The 23,382-nt window shown below is 33.8% G+C and overlaps 1 protein-coding gene across 1 annotated transcript in view; it reads right to left on the bottom strand.

Moving 5' to 3' along the window:
- Nucleotides 1-350: 350 nt before the first annotated feature.
- LOC123655345 (speckle-type POZ protein) overlaps nucleotides 351-23,382 on the bottom strand; it is a 35,220-nt gene continuing 12,188 nt past the window's right edge. Inside the window, exons 3-8 of the mRNA XM_045591157.1 lie at nucleotides 13,928-14,096; nucleotides 9,594-9,931; nucleotides 5,394-5,635; nucleotides 3,983-4,161; nucleotides 2,505-2,647; nucleotides 351-1,104 (exon numbers count right to left, since the gene is read on the bottom strand). Of these exons, the coding sequence (XP_045447113.1) occupies nucleotides 951-1,104; nucleotides 2,505-2,647; nucleotides 3,983-4,161; nucleotides 5,394-5,635; nucleotides 9,594-9,931; nucleotides 13,928-14,096 (1,225 nt within the window). The 3' untranslated portion in view covers nucleotides 351-950. The remainder of the gene's footprint in view (nucleotides 1,105-2,504; nucleotides 2,648-3,982; nucleotides 4,162-5,393; nucleotides 5,636-9,593; nucleotides 9,932-13,927; nucleotides 14,097-23,382) is intronic.

The following is a 23,382-nucleotide window of genomic DNA, read 5'->3' as shown; positions in this document are numbered from 1 at the left end:
ACATAGTAACTTAGAAGAACGAATCTTTTGACAGTACTATTAAATCTTTTTACTTACTCTGCCTTCTGTAGATTTCTTTTTTTCTAGCTTCTTATTATATTAACTTTATCACTTCATAGTAAATACAGGCTGCTTAAAATTAGTTTGCAATACTTGCCTGATGCTTTAAATAAAGTCAATAAAACTAGTAATTACCATAGGGTTAACGCTATGTATGCGTAAGTATTAGTCTTATTTGTTCATATTGAATCATAAAAGCAGTTTTCGGATCTTCGACGATATTTTATATCATATGATGAGTCACATTTAATTATCACATAACTTGAACATAAGGTAAACAAACCCAAAAGTAAAAATAGAGAAAGCCATGTATTTTATTCACACCATGTACTTTTTATCGTTTTACATTAATCGAGGTAAAATACGACCAACAATTTATCATTAAGTCTGTATAGTGAAGGTTTAGCGCTGCGGGCGTAAACTTGGGTTGTCAGGTATCTCCGCTATTACTCTGCTATTGTTTTAAAGGATCCCAGTGATGCCGTATCTGTAATCCTAACAATTCGCTCGCATACATTCACAAAGAGATTGATCCGCGTAGAACTCTATATCGACGAGTCATAATGGTCGTAATGCATGCGAAGTCGGTTCAAATTCCAGACGAAGCGGGCTCATTGCAGGTACGGAGCCACCGTCGCATATTTTCTCTCATTCCACTATCATTAATAATAAACGGGTAAAGCATCCTCCCCAATGTCAACAACAAGTCTTACGTAACAGTCGTAACGAGACGGTGCAGTCGGAGCGGGCTAACTGCTATAACAGCTCCAGTGGTTCGTTCTCTCTCACTCCAATATCAAAAGAAAGAGACGGACGATGCGTCTTCGTCGAGACTCGAGACGCGTCGGAAGTGATCGGATCTTTGGTATGAGGCGGTCGGGGTGCGGCGCCTACGCCTGTTTGACGCGCTTGCGCGGCGGCCCGATGGGCGGGATCTGCTGCTGCTGCGTGGCGAGCGCGCGGAAGGCCTCCGCGATGAGGTGCGGGTGGGACGATATCATGTTCTTCCAGCCCGCCGTGTCCATCACGTCCGTCGCGTGACTCCTGAAACACGCACGACACACTCAAACACATGGCCACAGCGAAAAGATCGCCTTTGTACATCTCTCGTCCATCTCATTTGTTACTGTGTCTTTATATTGACTAGCCCGTTGGCGCAGTTTGTAGTGACCCTGCTTTCTGCTCCGAGGGCTGTGGGTTCGATTCCCACCCCGAGTCTGGGTGTAATATAAATATTTATTTACATATTTATATATGTATTATTTATAAGTATGTTTATCGAAAAAAAAAATATGTAGCTATATAACAGTCGGCTGTAACCTATAACACAAGCATTAAGTTGCTTACTTTAGGGACAGACGACCGTGTGTGTATTGTGTAAATATTTATTTATTTATTATATTGGATGTAGAGTAAGGAGTATTATCGTTATTACATTTAAAAATTCAAATTCAAATTTATTTTATTTCGAATATAAACTATAAGATGTCATCGGTTTAAATAAAAGTACGAACTATTCGGCGCAGTGGGGTACAATGTTATCATTTTTAACCGATATCAAAAAAAGATAGGGTTTTTATCTGTACTGTATTTTTTTATGTGTTATCTCATAACTTTTTGCTGAGAGTACCGATTTTGATGATTATTTTTTAATGGAAAGCTGGGGCATGTCGTGTGGTTTCATTTAAATTTGATGGAGACGTGAAGGGTACTTTTTGAGTTTCGCTCGCGTTAAGTTGAGGAAACAACGTGCTTATATATCATATAGCCTATAAGCTTGCATTGGTAAATGGAGTATGCAAGAAAAAAAATTTTTTCAATTCGAACCAATAGTTCTTTCAACAAACAAACACTCTTCAGCTTTATAATATTTATACAATTATACCTAACTAGCTGACCCGGCGAACTTCGTATCGCCTAACACAAACTTTATCGTATGGTATTAAAGTTCAAATTGACTTTTAAATATTATCACAAATCTTTTGTATGGGAGTATAGAAAAGTGTTGTTTTTAGACTTTTTCAGGAAATTTAATTTTTTTTTTTGAATTTTTCTCTCCGTAAGAACCATCCTCGTACTTCAAGGAATATTTTAAAAAAAGAATTAGCGAAATCGGTCCAACCGTTCTCGAGTTTTGCGCTTAGAAACACATTCAGCGACTCATTTTTATATTATAGATAACGTGTAGTTAATATATTATTTTTTCGACTTCGAATGTTGTATTACTTGTCTATGTAAATTGAAGATTTTTTTTGTTAGCGATCATTTACAATTATTTTAAGTCATATACATTCAAAAAATTAAACTAAACTTCCTTGCTGGCAGCTTTTTTTATAGATCAAACTAGATCTGTCGATATATTGAATAAATATTAAAAGGGTAAATTAAAGAAATAAAAGTATAAGATAATAATAATAATAAGGGAAGAAATATGATGAACTAACGTGTTGATAAAGTCGATGGTCTGCGCTTTTAGTTGGTCTGCAGAATGTAAATCGGCTAGTATCAGCGTATCGGCTGCCGTTTCTACTGACAAGCTCAGGCACAACGCTTCCTCGCACATCACTTTTAGTCTGTCCAACGCGTACTGAAAATAAAAAATATATAATTAATCGTAGTATTTTTTTTTAAATGTGCTCTGCTACCTCTATAAATTGAACTAATAGTTTTGAACGTCCTCGTCAATTTAATCAGTAAAAGTATTACGCGTAAGCGCGTAAGCGTATATATATATATATATATATATATATATATATATATATATATATATATATATATAATTATATTATATTATATAAAGGTTTGTAAGATTCTTATTACATATGAGTTTTTGAATACATACTTAAGTAAGTTTACATAGTGATATATTCAAAATCTGATTCTATTCCAGGGCCATAGCTTCAACATTCAGGTCCGGCAGACGAAATATTATCTATTTAACGTTAATCCTATTTTCGTATCGTACGAATACATACTAACTACTATTACATTTTATCAAATCTATTTTTGTGCACGTTTGGAATGTTATTACGTTTCCTCAATTTTATGGTCGACACGTTACGTTTCACGAATTGTATTATTTTAGTTGGTTCTCGTATCGAAACTAATTATATAACTAATAAACTTTAAAAGTGAAGTTTTGGTTTCTTTCGTTCCTTTTCTTTGACAACATAACTTTATATATGTATATACATTTATTATGTTGAATATCAGTACCTACGGGTGAAATATTTGTTTAAATGACATCGTATAACTTTAGCCTTTTATTAAAAAATCGGATGGATTGTAAAATGTTTTAAAAGAAGATGTAATACTACGGCAACTGCGATGTTTGTATGTACCTGTGTCCGATTTTCTACAAGAATTATCAAATGCACAAAATAACTTAAGATTTAATGCCTTCAGCTATTGGTTTAATGTTATTATTATCTATATAAGTTGATAATAAATAATAATTCATAACAAATTTGTCAGAAATTCATGATAATTTTAGTATCATTTCAATGTCAAGATTCCACTGCATTACGTAAGTTACGTATCTATTAACGACTAGGTACCACTGTATTTGTAATACCTAATACAATTTGGTAGTAACATAATATAAAATATGTATAATAGAAAATCGTTTCTCGATGAAGATTATTTGAAGAAACGTACGTTTCTATGAATATGTACAAATTTTATTTCTATTTTAACAAAGATATGTACTTGATTTACATTCGGAATAGTGTTCATAACCTTGGTCACTTGAACTTTTGTCTGAACCTTTTTGATAAATATATCCAATTTTTTTTATCATTACAAGTAGCTAATGTTACAAATTAAAGTGAATTTTTAGCAACTTTTATTTGTAGTTATTATAGGGATAGCTTATGTTTGCTATTGTGTATCATAATGTATATAAATAATTGATTTTTAATACCTTGTCTGCTGCAGCTAATAAATCGTCAGCCATTTTGTCGAGGTTTGGCGCGCGATCCGTGTAAATGAATCTTAACATCTCTCGTAGAACTTCGTGATCAACGTCTGTAATGTCTACGCGATTTCTTTTCCTCTCTTCCATTTCATGTTCAAACATTGCCGCGAATACAGGACTCCGCGCTATAAAATTGAACGAAATAATTTATACTACACGTCATTTTTTTTTTTTTTTTTTTATGAATTATTTAAAATAATGTTACAGTTTAATGCAGAATATGCTGTAATCGTGGTAACCGAAAAAAGAAATTCCCTATATTTAGCATACGTGACAGATGATACATAGCGAGTGTCAGCACGTTTTGCAATTGAAACTACCTATTCATTGTTATTTCGTAATAAGTATGTTGTTTGTTCCATTATTAGGTTTATAAAGAATATAGACATATTTATTTATTTTAAATATCCGTTGTCCGTAAATTTTATTACTCATTTGGATTTTCACAGAAAAATAATTTCATATGTAAACTGGACCACTAGGAAAAAGGGTCGGTTAGAAAACCTTACATATCTTCAGAAGTACCTGACCTTTATGAAATAAAGACTAAATTAAAGAATATTTTAATGTGCTTTAATGAAAAAAAAAAAAATGAGTTCAAGCTTTTTAGTTTTAATAAACTAGCGACCCGCCCCGGCTTCACATGGGTGCAAAAACTATCAGTGTTCCTCCACTATATTATGCATGTATTATTCGTATAAACCTTCCTCTGGAATCACTTTATTTACTTAAGAAAACCGCATCAAAAGTCGTTGCGTAGTTTTAAAGATCTATATACAGACAGCGGGAAACGAGTATGTTTTATACTATGTAGTGATGTAAAATAAATAAAAATGCGCAGGTTTTTTTCCAGTAATTTCGTAAATGTTTGTTGTTCGCAGTAATGCAGTTATACGATTTGACAAACTTTTTACTAGGTTTTTGAGTCAATGTTGCCGAATCACTCGACAGCTATCTATCACTGTATTTCACCGACTGTGCACTGTCAAGATTCTGGTACATTCTTCACGGGTTAACGACGTGATGATGATGACTTAAAAATAATAAAATTTGTAAGTCATAGTATACCATATTTATAATTTTTATTGCAAAACTAAAACAAACGCGAAACAATTGATTTGTTTTTTGATACTAAATTCAATAACGACCATTATTTTACATTTTCAGTTTTTTATACAATTATCAAAAATAAATAAAAAGGTTTAATATACTATTTTATGTGACATTAAATATTCTTTAATTGTACTTTACTACTTACAGGTACTTTTAAAGATATTTAAGATTTTCTAACCGACCCTTTTTCTTTGCGGTCCAGTGTAGTAATAGTAAGATTGTTGTTTCTAGTTCTAATAATTACCTGCTAAAATAGCTTTGTGCGCCTGAAACTCCCTTCCTCCCACCGCTAACGTGACATCAGAAAACCTCTCGTTGTCAAAGAGTGCACCCAAGTCATCTGACAACCGACACTCTGGTACTTTAAACTGAACGACGTTGCTTTGCCCGCTAATATTAATGCTATCTGCGACAACTGACACCTCGCAGAATATCGTCAGTTTGTCTTCTGGTAGAAGGCCATTCGCTTCATCCAATAGGAAGTCTCTGTAATTAAATCGATATAATGTTATTGGCATTTGTGATTATTATTATCATGCGTATTAGCACGTGACTATATTTTGCGTTCAGTAAAAACAAAGAATTACCATGTCTATTCTATAACAGGATGAACCTACTGCGTGAAATTATACTTTCGGTATAAAATTACTTTTATGTATTATTTTTTTACAGATAGCGAATAATGACTAAAAGGTCATATTTGTATGACGTCATTGACTAAAATCTAGCGATAACCGATAGATAGAATTGCTACTGTATCAATATTTTTATAACGTTTTTTAGTTAGGTGCCTACTTCATCATAATTTCCACTATTGAATCTGTTTGAAAAGTAAATGATAACAAATCTTTAAATAACAGAATTTATTTTTAAGTTAGATTTTATGTTGATTGATTTGTTAAAATACAAATGAATTTAAATTTATGAATTTGTATATCTCAACAACGTATTTCTTTTAATAGAGGTAAAACTTTTAACTTAGGTAGGGCACAGCAGGAATTTCCTGCTCAAAATATGGAGCAGCTCGACTGGGGTAGTACCTCGACCTTACAGAAGATCACAGCTAAATAATACTGTTTTCAAGCAGTATTGTGTTCCTGTTGGTGAGTAAGGTGACCAGAGCTCCTGGGGGGGATTGGGGATTTGGTCGGCAACGCGCTTGCGATGCTTCTGGTGTTGCAGGCTTCTATAAGCTACGGTAATCTCTTACCATCAGGCGAGCCGTACGCTTGTTTGCCGACCTAGTTATATAAAAAAAAAACTAACTTTACTAACGAATAAAGTAAGTTCCTCGTATAGGGCCTTGATAATTGTTTTATTTTATTGTACTTCACTTTTTTAATCTAATGCATTATTATTATTTAAACCGTTGTTATAACAATCGTGATAGTATGTAAGTCCTATATATTCCATTAACATTACATGTGTGTATGACTATGCACGGACATTGAAGTCTTAGTGAAGGAACCGACCCTTTAAGTAGGTACTAAACAAAATTAGTTTCTGCTGTTTCACATTGTATTTTAAATCGAAAGCAAAACATAAATTCTCTTTGATTATGAAATAATCAAGTCATGTACGTCAATAGAGTAACTTTGAAATTATCTTCAACCCTGATCTGATATTTACTCTTTTATCATTTTTCCGTATGCGTTATCTGTTAGGTAGTATCAAACAGTACGTTACATTTTGCAATTTATCGTTAGTACAGTTTACTGGAATTAGACTATGTTTTTAATTCACAGCGCAACAGAATAATTTAATGATATATAGCATTAATACATTCAAGAGACACAATTAACAAGCACCTATCTAAAATTCAATATTGATTCCTTAAGATAATCAGCACAAAGTCCTAGGCGCAACTTTATAAGCGCGTATACACACAAATAAACAAAAAAAATCGCACACTCGTTATGTTTACTTTGATTATGGTTTTTATTCAGCAATAATGGTTATGAAGGTTATGTTGGTTTTAAAATATTTTGTTACCATTCCTCTGATTTGAATCAAGGTGTCAGGGTATCGTGATGTCATTTACACCAAAAAATGCCACTGGAAGCAGCTAAAACAGCCAGGGCTTTGGCACATGTGGACGCTGGGTTTAGCCAGCAACCCTTATTCAATATGCTATCCAGTGTTACAGCCGGTCCTGTTCTCACTCAAGAAGATCAAGAAAAGATCACAAAGTTTTTTTTTTTTGTAATTGTGAGCTTAAGAATCTTAAGAAGTAGTTAGCAGAGAGAGACATGAGATCATTTGAACCAGTTCGTGTCCCAGAACAGACCGTGGTTCTACTAGCGAGACTTAGATTTACTCAAGAACTTTTAAATTGGACTTCGGAACAAAGGAAGACAGCTTTCTTTTCTGAAGAGTCAAGAATTGCTTTGCAGTCTTAATGGACATCAGTGTTTGTATAAATGTCGCAGTGAAAGGTTCACTGAATGTTTTGAGGTTGAAACAGAGGGCACGCGGGACGTTCGATAATGGTCTGATGTGGCATTTATTTCAACGCTCGTACAGTTGTTCGACTTCGAAACTGGCAGGGTTAATGCTCAGAAGTATGCGATAAACGTATTAGTACCATGTGTCATTTCGAATTTTGCCATTTATAGGCGATAATGTTGTTTTAATGTACGATAACTCTAGTGCACACGCCGCGAGAGTTGTAGCAGGTTTTTTTTTTATTCAACTAGGTCGGCAAACAAGCGTACGGCACACCTGATTGTAACCGATTACCGTAACGTATAGATAGATACCTGCAACACCAGAAACATTGAAACGCGATGTCGACTCTATTTTGGCCTGAACCTAATCAAACATGTATGAGACAATCTCAAAAGACAGATTCGGAGTCGTACAACAGCACCTCCAAATATCAGAGACCTAAAATTTCTGCTGTTGAGGAGTGGCAGGACATTTCACAAAGTAACATCCCAAGACATAATGGACCGACTTCCAAATCGATTGCAGTGGTTCATTAAAGACAGAAAATAAAATACACATGATTAAATCGATAATTTCATCATCATCATCATCTTTTTAGCCATCACAGTTCCCTGCTGGACATAGGCATCCACAAGTTCACGCCAAAAATGGTGTGAACTCGTGTGTTTTGCCTATAGTAACCACGCTGGGCAGGCGGGCTGGTGACCGCAAGGCTGGCTTTGGGTGGTAGTGGAACTGTGTTATCCCTTAGTCGCCTCTTACGACACTCACGGGAAGAGAGGGAGTGGCTATATTCTTTATTGCCGTAGCCACACAGCTAGGTGTCGAAAATTTGCATCGATATAATTGAACCGAAAATTTAAATCGATAATTTACAGCACATTTTTTTTTAATTTTTCTGATTTTTATTATTATTATTTATTTTTTGTAAGAAATCTGCACATTCTTATTTTTTCTTTAATTTTTATTTCTTTATTTACCTTATAAAAACTTCCAAATATTTCATTTGTTTTCGTAAAGATTAACCTAATGTAACTTTATAACAAAATAAATTAAATTCGCATAGAATTTTGCAAAAAATAAATAAATTATAAAACGTTGGTGGTCGGTTAATTGTGCCAGTGAGTGTATTTAATATCTTTATTGAATTTAGATATTACATATAATAATATAAAAGAAAAATATTTTTGGATCAACATAAAATAAAATATATTATTTATAGATATGTTCTTTATGTTTATATGGTTGTTTTTACCAAAACATTGAAAACTTGATAAGTTAGGGTTATGTTAACATGCCCTTTCGATATGCCATGTAATTGTTAACATTTATAAACGATTCAAGTAGATTAAGATTATTTTTTTAAAAGCTAAATTATACTTAAAAGACTTGTATAAAACGCATCTGCATATATATACTACATATAAATACAATTTTATTGAAGTGTCTGTCTGTGACATCAAAGTAACTGCCTTTTAACAAGTGCATTTAGTTAATTGCACGAAATTAAAACACAAACTAATGATTTTTAAAATTTTGTCCGTCTGTCTGTCTGTTTGTCCGGGCTAATCTTCGGAACCGCTGAACTGATTTCTATGGTACTTTCACAAGAAGATAGAGGAGATTCTTAATCAAAATATAGGCTACATTTTATCTCGCAAGAAAATTGTGTTCATGGCGTGCGAGTACTCACCGCCCAGATAGATACGAAATAACCAAACGTTTTCTTTTAAATGAGAAGATTTTTGTGCGCAAATCTGTATCGGTATATCTTTACTGATATTATAAAGCTGAAAAAGAGTTTGTTTGTCTGTTTGTTTAAACACAGTAATCTCAGAAACAACGAGTCATTTTTTGAACTGAAAAATTATTTTTGCGTTTGATAGCCCATTCACCGAGCAAGGCTACAGATCATTTTTCCTCAAATTAACGCGAGTGAACCCGTGAGGCATAGCTAGTGACAAAAACGAAGTGAAGGCAAAGAGTATAAACGTACCTTCTTATGAATTTTTTGAATCCCCAGTCTTTGCCTTGGACGAATCTGTACGCGCGTTGTGATTCCATAGCTTTCGTTTCTTCTCTTTTCGCGTTTAATATTGAAAATTTAAACTTTGCCCGAACTTCTGATTTATTACACGACACTAATAATAAATATAACGATAAATAGTCTTTGCTCTCTTCATCGAGTCCTTTTGGATTAACGCGAAGACACCACTTTAATTTATCACTAGCACCAGCTGAGAATGTCGATGATTTTAACACTTCACCCATCTCTTCTCTACAAAAACTAAAATTATTTATTGTCCACATGTAACTAAACTTCACCACTTTGACCTGAAAAAAAGACAAAATATATTAATAACGTTTTAGGTACTAGAGATTAATCTTCACAATATAATTACTATGAAACGTATAATCATAACGTATTCAGAAAACAAATGAAAAAAATTATGATAAAATAAGAAACAATCAACTCTTTATACTTGTTTCTAACGACATAATACGCTATACGTAGTTTGTCGACTGTCGGTGGCTTCAGGCCGCTGTAAAACCACATCCTTTGTGATGTGGTGAGTATACTTTTTATCGCCTTCGATAAGTTTGAAACAAGTGCTCGCGTTCAACATTAATATTGCATTTATGACAAATAAAACATGGTATAAACCTAGTTTATTCGTATATGCTCTCTCAATAACATTAAATACTTTGAAGTGGTTAAATATCCACATGTTTAAAAGACATATATAAAGACAAGCAATTTGCTAATTTCGTTATGTTTTCTGTTTGCGTAATATGTTTTGAGTTCACGGTATTTATCTCGAATTAGGTGTCAACAATATACTACGTGTAGAATTGCATTTGAAAATACGCATTGGGTATCTAATCTATAGTTAAATAGATGATATAAACGTGACCAATAAGTGATATCAAAAAGATGATTGACAATGTTGATAATTTTGCTACTCAATCATTAGCAGTACACGTGTCCGGGCCCAACTATGGCCGAGGTGGGCACATGGGCAACCGGAGGTCAGGACTAGGCGATGTGTCGACGCTTGGAAATGGTCGTTGCCCCCGACCGTTGCTTGACTTGCCGACTTGCGGTGCTGCTGAGGTCTTCGCCCGGTCACCGACCCGCTCCAAGGCCGCCCGCATCATCCTCGCTTTCTTGGATTATACCTCGCGAAATCCAAGTCCTAACTACCCAAAGTCCGGTAACCAAACGATTTTTACCATATAATTTTTTTGGTATTAGTTTATTATTATTTTACGAAAAACTACATTTTATGGTACAAAATTAAAAATATAAAAAAAAAAATGTGTTACTTATTTTGAATTACTGTAACACTGCAAATTTACTAGTTACCGCTATAGTTAAAATCGGTGGCTTTGAATATATTTTTGAAATTATAAACATTTATAAATTATATTGTTCAATATTAAATGCGTGTTTTTTACTTAAAACGTGTCATTCCGAACAACGCAACGTGAATCTTTGTTGAGTGGCGGACGTACTTGCACGTGCTCGGTACAAAGCTACGTAACATTCCATGAGTATACAACAAGGAAGAGACTTGTAATTTATTTAATCGTAGGCAATTAATTAGTAGGCATATAATAAGAAACATGTTAAAGTCAAGTCGACAGTTATATATACCTACGACTAAACGAAGATAGGTACCTTAATAAGTCGACGTACCGCTGCTTGTAACGATTTTATTGAAACGCCGTTATCTTTAGCGAACCAAATAGATTTTGGCAAAAAGTATCAAAAAAGATAATATCTACCGGGTCACCTTCTAAAATATCCATCAACGGTTGTTTCGATTTTCTGTACTCTTTATCGTGTGACTGATACCTAGTGAAACCGTTTTAGGAATTACTAAAAATAATACGTCGTTTTTTTGTCTAAACTTTATACCTAAATTGTGTACGTTAGGCTCAAAAAGTAACCGAAAAAGAAACAAAGGTTAATCTGAATAAAAAGCGAAGGTAGATTTTAAAAATAACGAAGAGTACTAAGTCATTTTTAAATGAAAATTATTTATTGTTTACATAACAGAAATAACGAAATTTTTCGATCGAAATATACTTTTGATTATACCTAGAAAATTTCACAATAACCTTGAAGATAACTTTCTGAAACCAGTTACATATCTGTAAACAAATAAATAGCAAGGTGAAAGAAAATATCATCGTTACGTGACAAATTCACGACTGATAATGACCGTAGGTATTATTCAGTTATTTGTAATTGTCTTAAATTAATATGGTAAAAGATATCTACGATTTTATTTTTGTGTTACTCACACATTAGGAATTCTAAACAAAATGGTAAAAGATTATATGGTAAAAAACTTCGGGAAAAGTTATAACCCGACATGGTTTCGAAGTTCACGTTGTTGTGGTTGCAACGCCAACGAAAACGTGATGTTAAATTTAACTCTTTTGCCGTCACATGTTTTCATAACAATAAAAATGTGACGTTCAGTTTGTTTCTAAGAAATATTATCGGTTTCAGTTTTACCTCGCTAGCTTTAGTGATACAAAACTGGGACCGATCGCGTCTTATAGTTGCAAACATTGGTAAGATGAATAACTATTAAAAATAAAATTAATAAATTTGCATAGCAGAAAACCAGCGCTATTATCTTTATAGATGAGTCATGGCCATCTCGATACTCGTACAATATTATACACGTTCGTACTCACTTCCTTGTTGATGCTCATATTAACACAATCGCGTAGATGCGGAATATTTCAAGAGCAAAGATAACGAGTCTGGCAAACAATATTATCACTCATTTATAAATTCAGACTGTTTAGAAAAACTTACATAAGTAAATTCAGTTAAGAGAATGATGAAATTCATCATTATTACAGCCTATACAGTCCACTGCGGAACATAGGCCTCCACAAGTTCACGCCAAAAATAATGTGAACTCATGTGTTTTGCCCATAGTCACCACGCTGGGCAGGCGGGTTGGTGACCGCAGTACTGGCTTTGTCGCACTGAAGACGCTGGTGCCCGTCTTCGACCTGTGTATTTCAAAGCCAGCAGTTGGATGGTTATCCCGCCACCGGTCGGCTTTTTAAGTTCCAAGGTGATAGTGGAACTGTGTTATCCCTTAGTCGCCTCTTACGACACCCACAGGAAGAGAGGGGGTGGCTATATTCTTTAGTACCGTAGCCACACAGTACTAGTAATGATGAAATTAAATTAATACAACTGCGTTTTAAAAACTAATACTGTTATATAGCTATCATATTGTAATGCATTATATAGTATATACATATCTTTAGGTTATTCGAATTAGAAATACAGTAAATTTTATAATCACTCAGCTTTACAAACGGGTTACAAATTAGAAGTCCGTGACGGCTAAACAGACGCACGAGTGAACTTAACTAGCTCCGCTGTAGTCTTTGATCTAATTATTTAGGTGTCGCTCCATGTGACGTTGTTGTTAAGACTATTTTACGCCGAGGCAACAATGTGCGGCATTGTGGCATGCTTCATATTGTGGCGTGTGCCATCTTGTGGCATGCCACAAATTGCGGCAAATGAGACATGCGGCAGCGTATTTTACGCCGAGACTATAGTTTTTAAGCGTCTGCCTATTCGATTGATTGAGATAGGGTAGAATTTCTACACACATATTAGAATATATTTTTTTATTAATATTTTTTTTCTCCTTTATTTCTATTTTTCTTTACACCACTCCTTGAACGATTTATCTCATTTTGTAAATTCTAAAAAAAATAAGTTCAATCAAAACATAACCTAGAAACCGGTTTGACGCATCAAAAATGTCACACGGAATCAATTGTGCTCGGATACAAGCTGCGACAGTCTGCCACATGACACAAGGGTCTTGACATGCCGCAAGATTCTTGCCATAATTTGCGACATTTTTAAAGCGAGAAAGTCGCATACCACAATGACACACATTGTTGCCTCGGTGTAAAGCAGCCTTTAGAGAGCTCAACAAAAGATTTTTCGATTATATAACCTCCACATGACTCCTTATTGTATCTCATCCTCATCAAGAATATATTATTTCATTGTTTTCTTTAGCGCGATGTTCGCTACATTGAAACTGATAATAGACTATATAAATATATTTATTGATGATAGATTGATGTTATCAATAAATCATTATAGTAAAATCGTTAGTCTGTTGTAAATATATTACGTTAAGATAACGACAAAATAATTGCCATACTTAGCATACAGACAAAATATTTGGTAGGCTCAAAAGCTCTCGACTGTAATGAGTAGCTGTAACAACTTTAGTCTAAAAGTAAAGATGGTAGATGTCTGTATACCTGTGTGAAACACCAGTTTTCTGCGACGGGCGTATTCCCGTCATGCAACGGGCTGGGCACGCGGCTTACCGCCATCCCGCCGGCGCCGTTGGAGGACACGCGCGCCGACTGTGGAGCGGGCGCGCCGCCGCCCGACCCCCCACCGCCACACTCGCTGCCCGACCCGAGCCTGCAACGCGGATGACGTTCAATATGCATATTTCGATCAATTGATCTATTGCTGAACGAAACAATTCAATATTTCGATTAAAAATTATCAATGACGAACGTTGAAAATGAATCATTCTGGACATGTTCTAAAACTCATTTTAAAAACAATAGCTCAAATACCTACACTTTATTCGGACTTTGAATAAGGTATTCAATACCCTTTAATCATAGGTGTCATATGAAATAATGCCACGATTTTGCTCCAACTTAACGGTTACCGTTATATAGGTTGTTTTTGAGAGCAGTACACACAGGTTCAAATGACCACATGACCACATTCTGTTCATGTCAACAGAAACATTGTCACTTTCAACTATAGGAAATTTTCCTTATATGTGTCCTACTTGACAAGAAATTATAATCATACGTTTAAAACTTTCAACACGTGTTCAAAGTTCAATATAGTGCACTAAAATTGTAAACTCTTTCAAACTAACGACATAACACACGTATATTATTAGAAATTGTTATAGGAAAGAAAAAAAGCTAATTTTATGCGAGAAAATTCCTAGGTCTAAGACTGATTCAAGCCAATATTTTACAGAGAATGCTCATTGAATAAAATCAAATAACATAGCTTTACTTGTAATTAAACTTGACAAAGTTATTGTCATCTATCTATCTTATACTATTAAAAAGCAATTCTTGTATATACGCTTCAGCCTGTAATATCCCACTGCTGGGCACAGGCCTCTTTCCCCATGTAGGAGAAGGATCAGAGCTTAATCCACCACGCTGCTCCAATGCGGGTTGGCGGATATATTCCCTACTATGAGTAACGATCGCTATCAGGTGTACATGATAACAATCGGGACCGACGGCTTAACGTGCTCTCCGAGGCACGGTGGGGAGACCCACTAGGACTGCACAAACACCCAGACCACGGCAAACACTTGTATGGCCAATACGAATGTTTGTCATGTCTTTTATATATATATATCCAACGATTTTCATGAAATTTAGTATGCAGGGGATTTCGGGGGATATAAATAAATCTAGCTAGGATTCATTTTTAGAAAATGTCGTTTTGTCCCTGTTTTTAGGCAATGAAAAAATGGCTACAATATTTTTAGAATAGGAAGGTAAACTTCGCACTTGTCAATAAAGTTGTAATAGCTCAGGTGGGAAATCGGCCGGTTGCAATGGACCAAAAATGCCACGGTTCAAATCCTCATGTTTCCAGATCGATTATTATTGTTGGAATGAAGTTCCTTACGGCAGGCTTAACATTTGGCTGGGCGACCGAACTGAAAAAAATGTGATACTAAAACCGTAAGAAAAATATATAACGGAAGTGACGTAATATCAGTAACACGACTGTATAATATGACGTTTGTTAAACTAAAATATTACGAGTAAACTTTTTTAAAAAATATTTATGTAATATGTATATTATACTGTCGACAAAAATAAATAAAGACATATGTTTTTTTTACTTCACTTAATAGTTTGAATTATTATTATTATTATTATTATTTTGTTTGATTTATTTTATTTTACGGTATTTGTTATTTTCTAAAATATTAAATTTCCTAAATACTTTTATGTACTTAATTAAAAACCAATCACCAAAATTAAAAAAATCAAGAACTAGAAAATATATATATATATATATATATATATATATATATAATTCAACAAAGTTCAAATTGTGTTGCTTCTATACTATCCGAAGGAACTTCGTTCATACCTGGTGTCCCATGACACCACATAATTTTTTTCTTCTTTTTTTTCTAAATGCACTCGTTATTTTTTATTTAAATAGCCAGTTCATATTTTTTATTATTATGTCGGTAAAATCGAAAAATATTATTTATATTTTATCAATACGTAATTCGTATTTAAATATGATTTCCAAAATACACGATTTGCTAAAAATACCGAGCTAAGCTCGGTCAACCAGTTACTAAACACACCGGCATATTTAGCGGAACATAAAATAAGGTTTGATATCAGTATCATATAAGGTTGCTGGCTGGTTTATACTTCATTTAATTAAAAAAGAAATATTTTCAAATTAAGAAAACAACTGAACATCACATTTTATGCAATTGTTTTAATTTAATTCAAATACACCTTATCTGGAGCGAACTTCGAGTATTTCTTCCTTCTGCGTTTTATTTAAAATTTCATTGAAATACTGTTTTTTGTTAGTTTTTTTTTTAATCGCGTATCTTTTTGGAGTTGAGGACTGAATTATGCCTGACTTAGCCCCAACGGAGATTGCCAGGGCACTCGAAATGCGAAGAAATGGTCAAACCTACAGAGTGATATTCAGAGATCTTCGTCGACCAGTTTCAACGACCCATCGCAGTATTCAACGGTTTAGGGAGACCGGTACTTATGTGAGAAGAGCAGGACAAGGCAGAAAAAGACGCACTTCGAGTAGGGATGATCGTTTCATTTGGCTTCGTGTACGTAGGAACCCCCGTTTGACATCCGTCCAAGCCCGACATGAGTTAGAAGCAGTGCGGGGTGTAACTATAAGTGAGCGTACGGTACGAAGAAGATTCGAAGAAGCTGGTTTGGGTTCATTTGTCCCCGCCAAAGCTCCAAGGTTCGAGGTAAATCATCGTAGAAACAGGTTAACTTTTGCTCAGGAACATCGACTTTGGAACGCGGACCAATGGAGTAAGGTATTGTTTAGTGATGAGTGCAGAATTCTCTTAAATCAAATTGACGGCAGGCAAAGAATATACAGACGCAAAGGAGAACGACACATTCAGACAAATTTTGAAACTACAGTTGCATACGGTGGTGGATCAATAATGGTTTGGGCGGGCATATGTTTGGGAGCTCGCACACACTTGGTAGTGATTGACAGAGGGAGTCTGACTGCAGACCACTATATCACAGAAGTTTTAGAAGAAAATGTCGTACCGTTTGCCCCATATATCGGCGACGACTTTGTTTTTATGCAGTATAATGCTCGGCCGCATACCGCTCGGGTAACTCAAGCTTATCTTAATGATATGAATATCACTGTTATGGAGTGGCCGGCGAGATCACCAGATATGAACCGAATAGAGCACGTTTGGGACTTGCTGAAAAGAAAAGTTAAGTCCAGAATTCCAGCTCCTGCCAACGTGGGTGAACTGCGAATCGCCGTAGTTGAGGAATGGCGGAGACTATCCCAGGAGACCATCGATAACATCATTCTCAGTATGCCTAGACGGGTAGAAACTTTAATAAGAGCACGTGGAGGAAATACGCGATATTAACCACCATTTTTCTAATTTAATTAATTGTTATTTTAATATTAATTTTAACTTTTCCCGGTTACATGAAAAGTTCAAAAATGTACCATTTTTTACAAATAGCTCTTACTCGCAAAATCTGTTCTTAATGTGATCTCATTTTAAGAAAAACAAATGAAACTTCAAATAACAAAAGAAGTGTAGTAAGTAGATTTTAAAATAAAACCATATTTTTTTTAATTATGGATCTTTTTTTGTGTTCCGCTAAATATGCCGGTGTGTTTATATTATCATATATTTGACACACACACACACACGTCAATCAAATTGAGATTATAGACTATAGATTATTATTGTTTGTCTTTACTGCATGTCAAACATAATAATATATATATATATATATATATATATATATATATATATATGTGTGTGTGTGTGTGTGTGTGTGTGTGTGTGTGTGTGTGTGTGTGTGTGTGTGTGTGTAAGTGTGTGTTTAATGTGGTCGTTAATTGTGGTCGAATCTCGACCACTGGGCGACCACTAGTAATAATAAATAAGTAGCATTTTCGAGTGCTTTTAAAATGTTGACTAACATTAATTGATAGTAGTTTGGATGGAATGAGTTAATAGCTATAAAAATAAGTGTCACTCGAGTTAGTTTCAATGTCCGCTAGTCGTTAACTGAGTGATAGGTTACATTTTATTTATTTACTTTTCGCACAATGATACAAAATAGAAACAATAAATAAAATGTAAAACAATCAACTCACATCAGATCAAACATGCGGTCTTATTGCTCTAACACAGTGATCTAATAGCGATACTAGCGTAAAAAAGCTTGTTGTCATAGAAAAAACTAGTCATTGTATTTAAGTTGGGCACAACAAAATATAGCGAAATCAGACAGAAGATCACAGCTAAATATTATTGTTCTCAAGTAGCGTTGTGTTCCTGTGGCGAGTAATGTGGTCAGAGGTCCTGGGGAAGGTCGGGGTTAGGGTCGGCAACGCGCTTGCGATACTTCTGGTGTTGTAGGCGTCTGTAGCGGTAATCACTAACTATCAGGTGGGCACGTAACAAAAAAAAACGTTACGCTTGAGGAGAAGAAAACCTACATTGTAGCTAACGCTCACTGGATCAAAACACTTTGAAAATTCTTTAAAATGTGAGTAAACTTTATATGTTTTGGAACAAATTCCGAGATATGTACGAAAATCATTTTTCAATAGGCGGAAAGATATATGTTAATTGGTAAAAGTTATCCAAAATCTTAAAGCTATTTCATAACTGATTTAAGTAAACTTGTATAACAAGAGAGAAAAAAAAATAGAAATAAAAAATAACCGAACAGAAAATATACTTAGATATAATCTTACTTTATGTGACATAGTTCTAAGTGAAGGAAGTATTTGAAATTAATACTTGGATATAAGTAACAATAAATCTGCGTTTGCAATTAGAAGGTATGCTAACTGGTGACCTAGTGGCCTAATGGCGATACTTGAAAATTCTCATGGAATAGAATGCAAGGCAAAAATGTAGCAACATTGTAATAAGCCAATCAACAATCGCAATTTCGCATCCCAAATCTGGGCCGAGAACACAATTTTCATTCGTTCGTTACAGTAAGCGGGCACCGATGTATACGTTAGTGAACAATAACTTCATGGCTTAAGAAGACTTAAAAGTTATTTAAGTATATTTTCGCTTTTAGGTTACGGTGTCATCAAATCGTCGAGAGTATGCCGAACTGCGACAGCACAATACAAGATATCGCCGTACTTTCACGAACTGTAGTTCGATTACCAAATACACGTTAGAATCTGTGTCAGTTTCATCACCACTGCATCCGTTCGCGGCTCGCGTGCGATGGCTTTGTTTAACGTCCAGCAGCTGTATGGCCCGGTAATTTATTAGGGCGAACAGAACGTCCTACAGGCTGCGTGATTGACCACTCGCTAAAGATGCCACTGAGCTGCCGCTGAACTTGATCAACAGAATAAACAGTACGTAGTTAATAAGAAAACTCTCAATACACTTTGTTTGTAAAACTTGTTTAAGTAAAAATATTGAGTGATAATGGAGTACCTCTAAATATTTATAAGTAAGGCAAAACTAAATTATTAATGAATTTGTAATGGTAGGTCATTGACGTCACCCGAAAAAACAATTACAGAAATGGAAAATTACATTTGACAATTATTTTTAATATTGTCTATTGCAAAAAATATTACAAATGGCCACTACAATATTACAAACTTATAATAATAACAATATTATTTAAAATAATTTAAAACATACATACAATAAACCTAAAGGAAAAAAGTTAATGTGTTGTTCATGCAAAACGAGGACAAAGGGAAACAGTTATTGTAACAAACCGCGATTAACGTGTAACGCATTACAGACATCAGCGCAAAAGTGTCCAACGAGTCACTACCAGAAGTAGGCTACATTAATTTTATTAATCAGTCCGACCCAGAAAGTTAAGATGTTGATGGAAGACGAGCTGACGGAGTGACAGGATCAAATAAATATGAATTGAGATAATTTTGTACACAATGGTTAATAATGGTGTAATATTAGTGTGCCAGACATGTAAGTATTCAATAATAATTTAAACTGTGAAATAACACAAGTTATAAAACGTATCTGCCTGAAATACGAATACCGTCGCGTGACGCGTCGTTGCATCGAAATACCTACTTACTTACTTTTATCATCTAGAAGTTTTTGTGAAAAACGTACAATATATAAACATTTCAGTTTCGACTTTAGGTGGTCAATTTTTCATAGCAAGATAGCTGATAAGATATCCGATATAGGCGATCTGTTCGAGGTCGACTAACAAATTTGCCACTGTGGCAAGTAGAGCGGCCCGAGCGACCTACATCTAGTTTCAGTTAAACTGCTCCTATTATCGTTAGCAGTTGCTGAAGTACCATATCAATTTATTTATTTCCACGGATCGACTTCTATTAAACGAACACGATAATAAAATAGACTTGCTATGTATAAAATCGATTACACTAAAAAAAAGAAATATTAATTTATTGTATTTTTTTTTTAATTTCTACCGATTTTATTATATTTAAATCTATCACAATAAATGTACAATAAGCAATATCATAAGTTATTTATACTTGTAATTTTTTTTACGATAAAAGTTTTATAAGGAGGTATACCTACTTTATTAGGCATTCAAATTTATTTAGAGAATTTAGAATATACAACCGCTTTGAGAAGTCAACAACCGGTAAAAGCTTGAGCAATCACCGACGCACATCTCATCGGTCTCCCGGGGTCTTATTATAGATGTCATCCGACCTGCTAGAATCTTCTTCTATATTTAAAGCCCTCGGGACGTTCTCGTAATATAAATATCAGAATCGATGTTAACTTATTCGAGACAAATGTATCGAATATATTTGCTAATTATAAACAGATGTTGTTCCATTTTCGGTAATCCTAATTTGGTAAGTTTAAACCTACTCAAGCAAAAAATAACTAAATGATTCAATTAGGCACAATGGCACGTAAGGTTTCTTTTGCTTCTTTATTAAAATCACAATAAAAGAGTATGTATATAACTATATACCTCTGTATATACACATACATTTAAAAATAAAATATAATATTTTGACATTTTTTTAAATTATATTACAAACATTTTAATAAAAAAAATTTGGAATACATATTAAATGTAAATTTTTTCAGCAAGCCAAACTTTGTCATTGCCATTTTCGAATGTCGAATTGTTGGCGATCACTAATAACTGGACGTAAATGGTAAACAATATAGCACTGTTTTACAAATCGGCAATGAATAATAAAACTATTTAAACGAGACAATGGCAACAGAATTAGGACGTAGAACAATGATCGCAAATAGGTGTACGATTTAATTTTTTTCCAAGCGATGTCTCAATGATGCAGCGGACGTGCCACTGCAGGGGGGGAGTAACCAAGTGAGCATTGCCCTCTTAACGACAACTGCGTTCTGTGACTCAGACGCCCTGAGGACGACCTTACAATAGGGTCCTCGACTGAACCGATTTAAAGGACGGAATGTTTATCGAACTAACTGCAAAATATACTTGTATCAATAATTTCATTTTAATATCAAAATAAATATTAATTAGTATATGTATTTACAAAATCAAAACAAAATATGTTTCACATGAAAGGAATCTTAATTTTTCAGTTTTCAACGTAAAACGTACATAATTCGTATTAAATATCGATATTAATATCGATATATAGATTTATTGTAAACTTATAGCTATTTAATATGTATTCTTTCTAATGTATTTCTCATGTAAGTGAATTGTTAATTCTTATGAGAATAAATATCTTTGACCTGAAATAGTTACTATACGTTAATTACATCGGTTATTGAAGTACTTAGTGATAAATACGCGGTTTATGTATTTTTGTTGGTCTGCACTAAGCTAGATAGCGAAAATTGATAATAGACCTCATAAATGGATACAAGGTCAGTTGATCGTCTGAATATGACACAAAAGAGCGATGCTATCAGATGTAGTCTATGTAAAATGAAACGAATGACATATTTCCATGAACACATAATATATTTAATACCTATATCTTATATAACCATATAATGTTTGATTGCTATATGCTATGTCACCTGTTCAAAAAAAAAAAAAATCCTATATTTGATCACAAATTTTTAAGTTGATACCGTTTTGTATACACATAAATAAAGTCACAAAAAGCCATTGATATATTATTCACGTAAAGGTAAAATTCCGTTCCAGGGGTATCAAGTATAAGGTTGAGGGATAGAAATAAGTGCAATTAAATTGTCAGTTTGTACATCATAGAAGTCATGTTTATTTGAGTTTATTTACCCAAGTTTCCAATACTGAAACAAAAGTAGTACAAGATATACCTAATTTCATTATAATTTTATTAGAAATGTGAAAGATATACAACCCACTGCACTAGGGATAATTAAAAAAAAAAAACAGATCAATCTACATTACATTAAAAAACAATAAATTAACAAAACGATCTTTTAAAAATCAACTACAAAAGAGGCTTTTAAGTGTTCTCAAGGAAAGAATTATCGAATTATAAAACATCTAACTTAAGTATGTATTTTCTTGTAAATAATATTAATTAGTGTAAAATAAACTAACAATAGTCAGTAAGAATAAGTATTACCTACGATGTAAATTAGGAGCTACATTTGCCAACAAACTGTCTTACAGTTTGGCAGAAGTATTGTATAAAAGCAACTTGTAAGACTTATTCTGAAAAAAACATTTTTATTATTATTATTATTATAATCGATACTGAAGCCAAAAATTCCACTTCTGTTTTTGTCTGTCTTTTTACTTGACCGAACATCATTTGAAACTACTGAATGAATTTGAACGAAAATTGCCCTGACTTGGACATTCAGCACGGTTCTCTTTGAAAAAGGTATGAAATAAAATATCTATAATCGCAAATGAAATCGCGGGAACAGGTAAATACAATTAAAATCGTGAAACGAGAAAAAAGTCAAATTTTAACTTTTTATACTACCGCATATAATGTAAGATTATGATATATATATACTAAGGAAATTTCTTTACAAATGATAAGAGCTAAGAGGTTGAAACTGAATATTTTACATAGTTAGCTATACTGTAGTTGGGTTAAAATTAAATCGATTGAAACATTTTGTCCACATTTTCTATACATTCATAAGGATTAGGATGTGCATTTGGTGTATAGATCATAAATCGAGAAAATATAGTCGATCCTTATATACATATTATATAGATAGGTTATATCGCGAATCGTGGGTGTGACGTGTGTAACCACCAAACACACGATACAGTCAAGGTTGTGGCAGTCGTCATAGTCCGTGGCAATTTGTAACAATAACTTCTCAATGTCAAAGCTCGTTATTTAACGCTACGTTAAATCATATTATTATTATTTATTAATTTGTTTGAAAACTGTTACACGTTCCTTAAGCGAACGAGTGAACAAACATTACTATCTGTTATTTTGTTTTAAATATCCAATCTTA

The sequence above is a fragment of the Melitaea cinxia genome, chromosome 7 (genome assembly GCF_905220565.1).
Source record: "Melitaea cinxia chromosome 7, ilMelCinx1.1, whole genome shotgun sequence".
In the NCBI taxonomy this organism is placed as follows: Eukaryota; Metazoa; Arthropoda; class Insecta; order Lepidoptera; family Nymphalidae; genus Melitaea; species Melitaea cinxia.
Note: the sequence above shows the minus strand (reverse complement) of the source record. Positions and strands in the feature narration are given on the sequence as shown.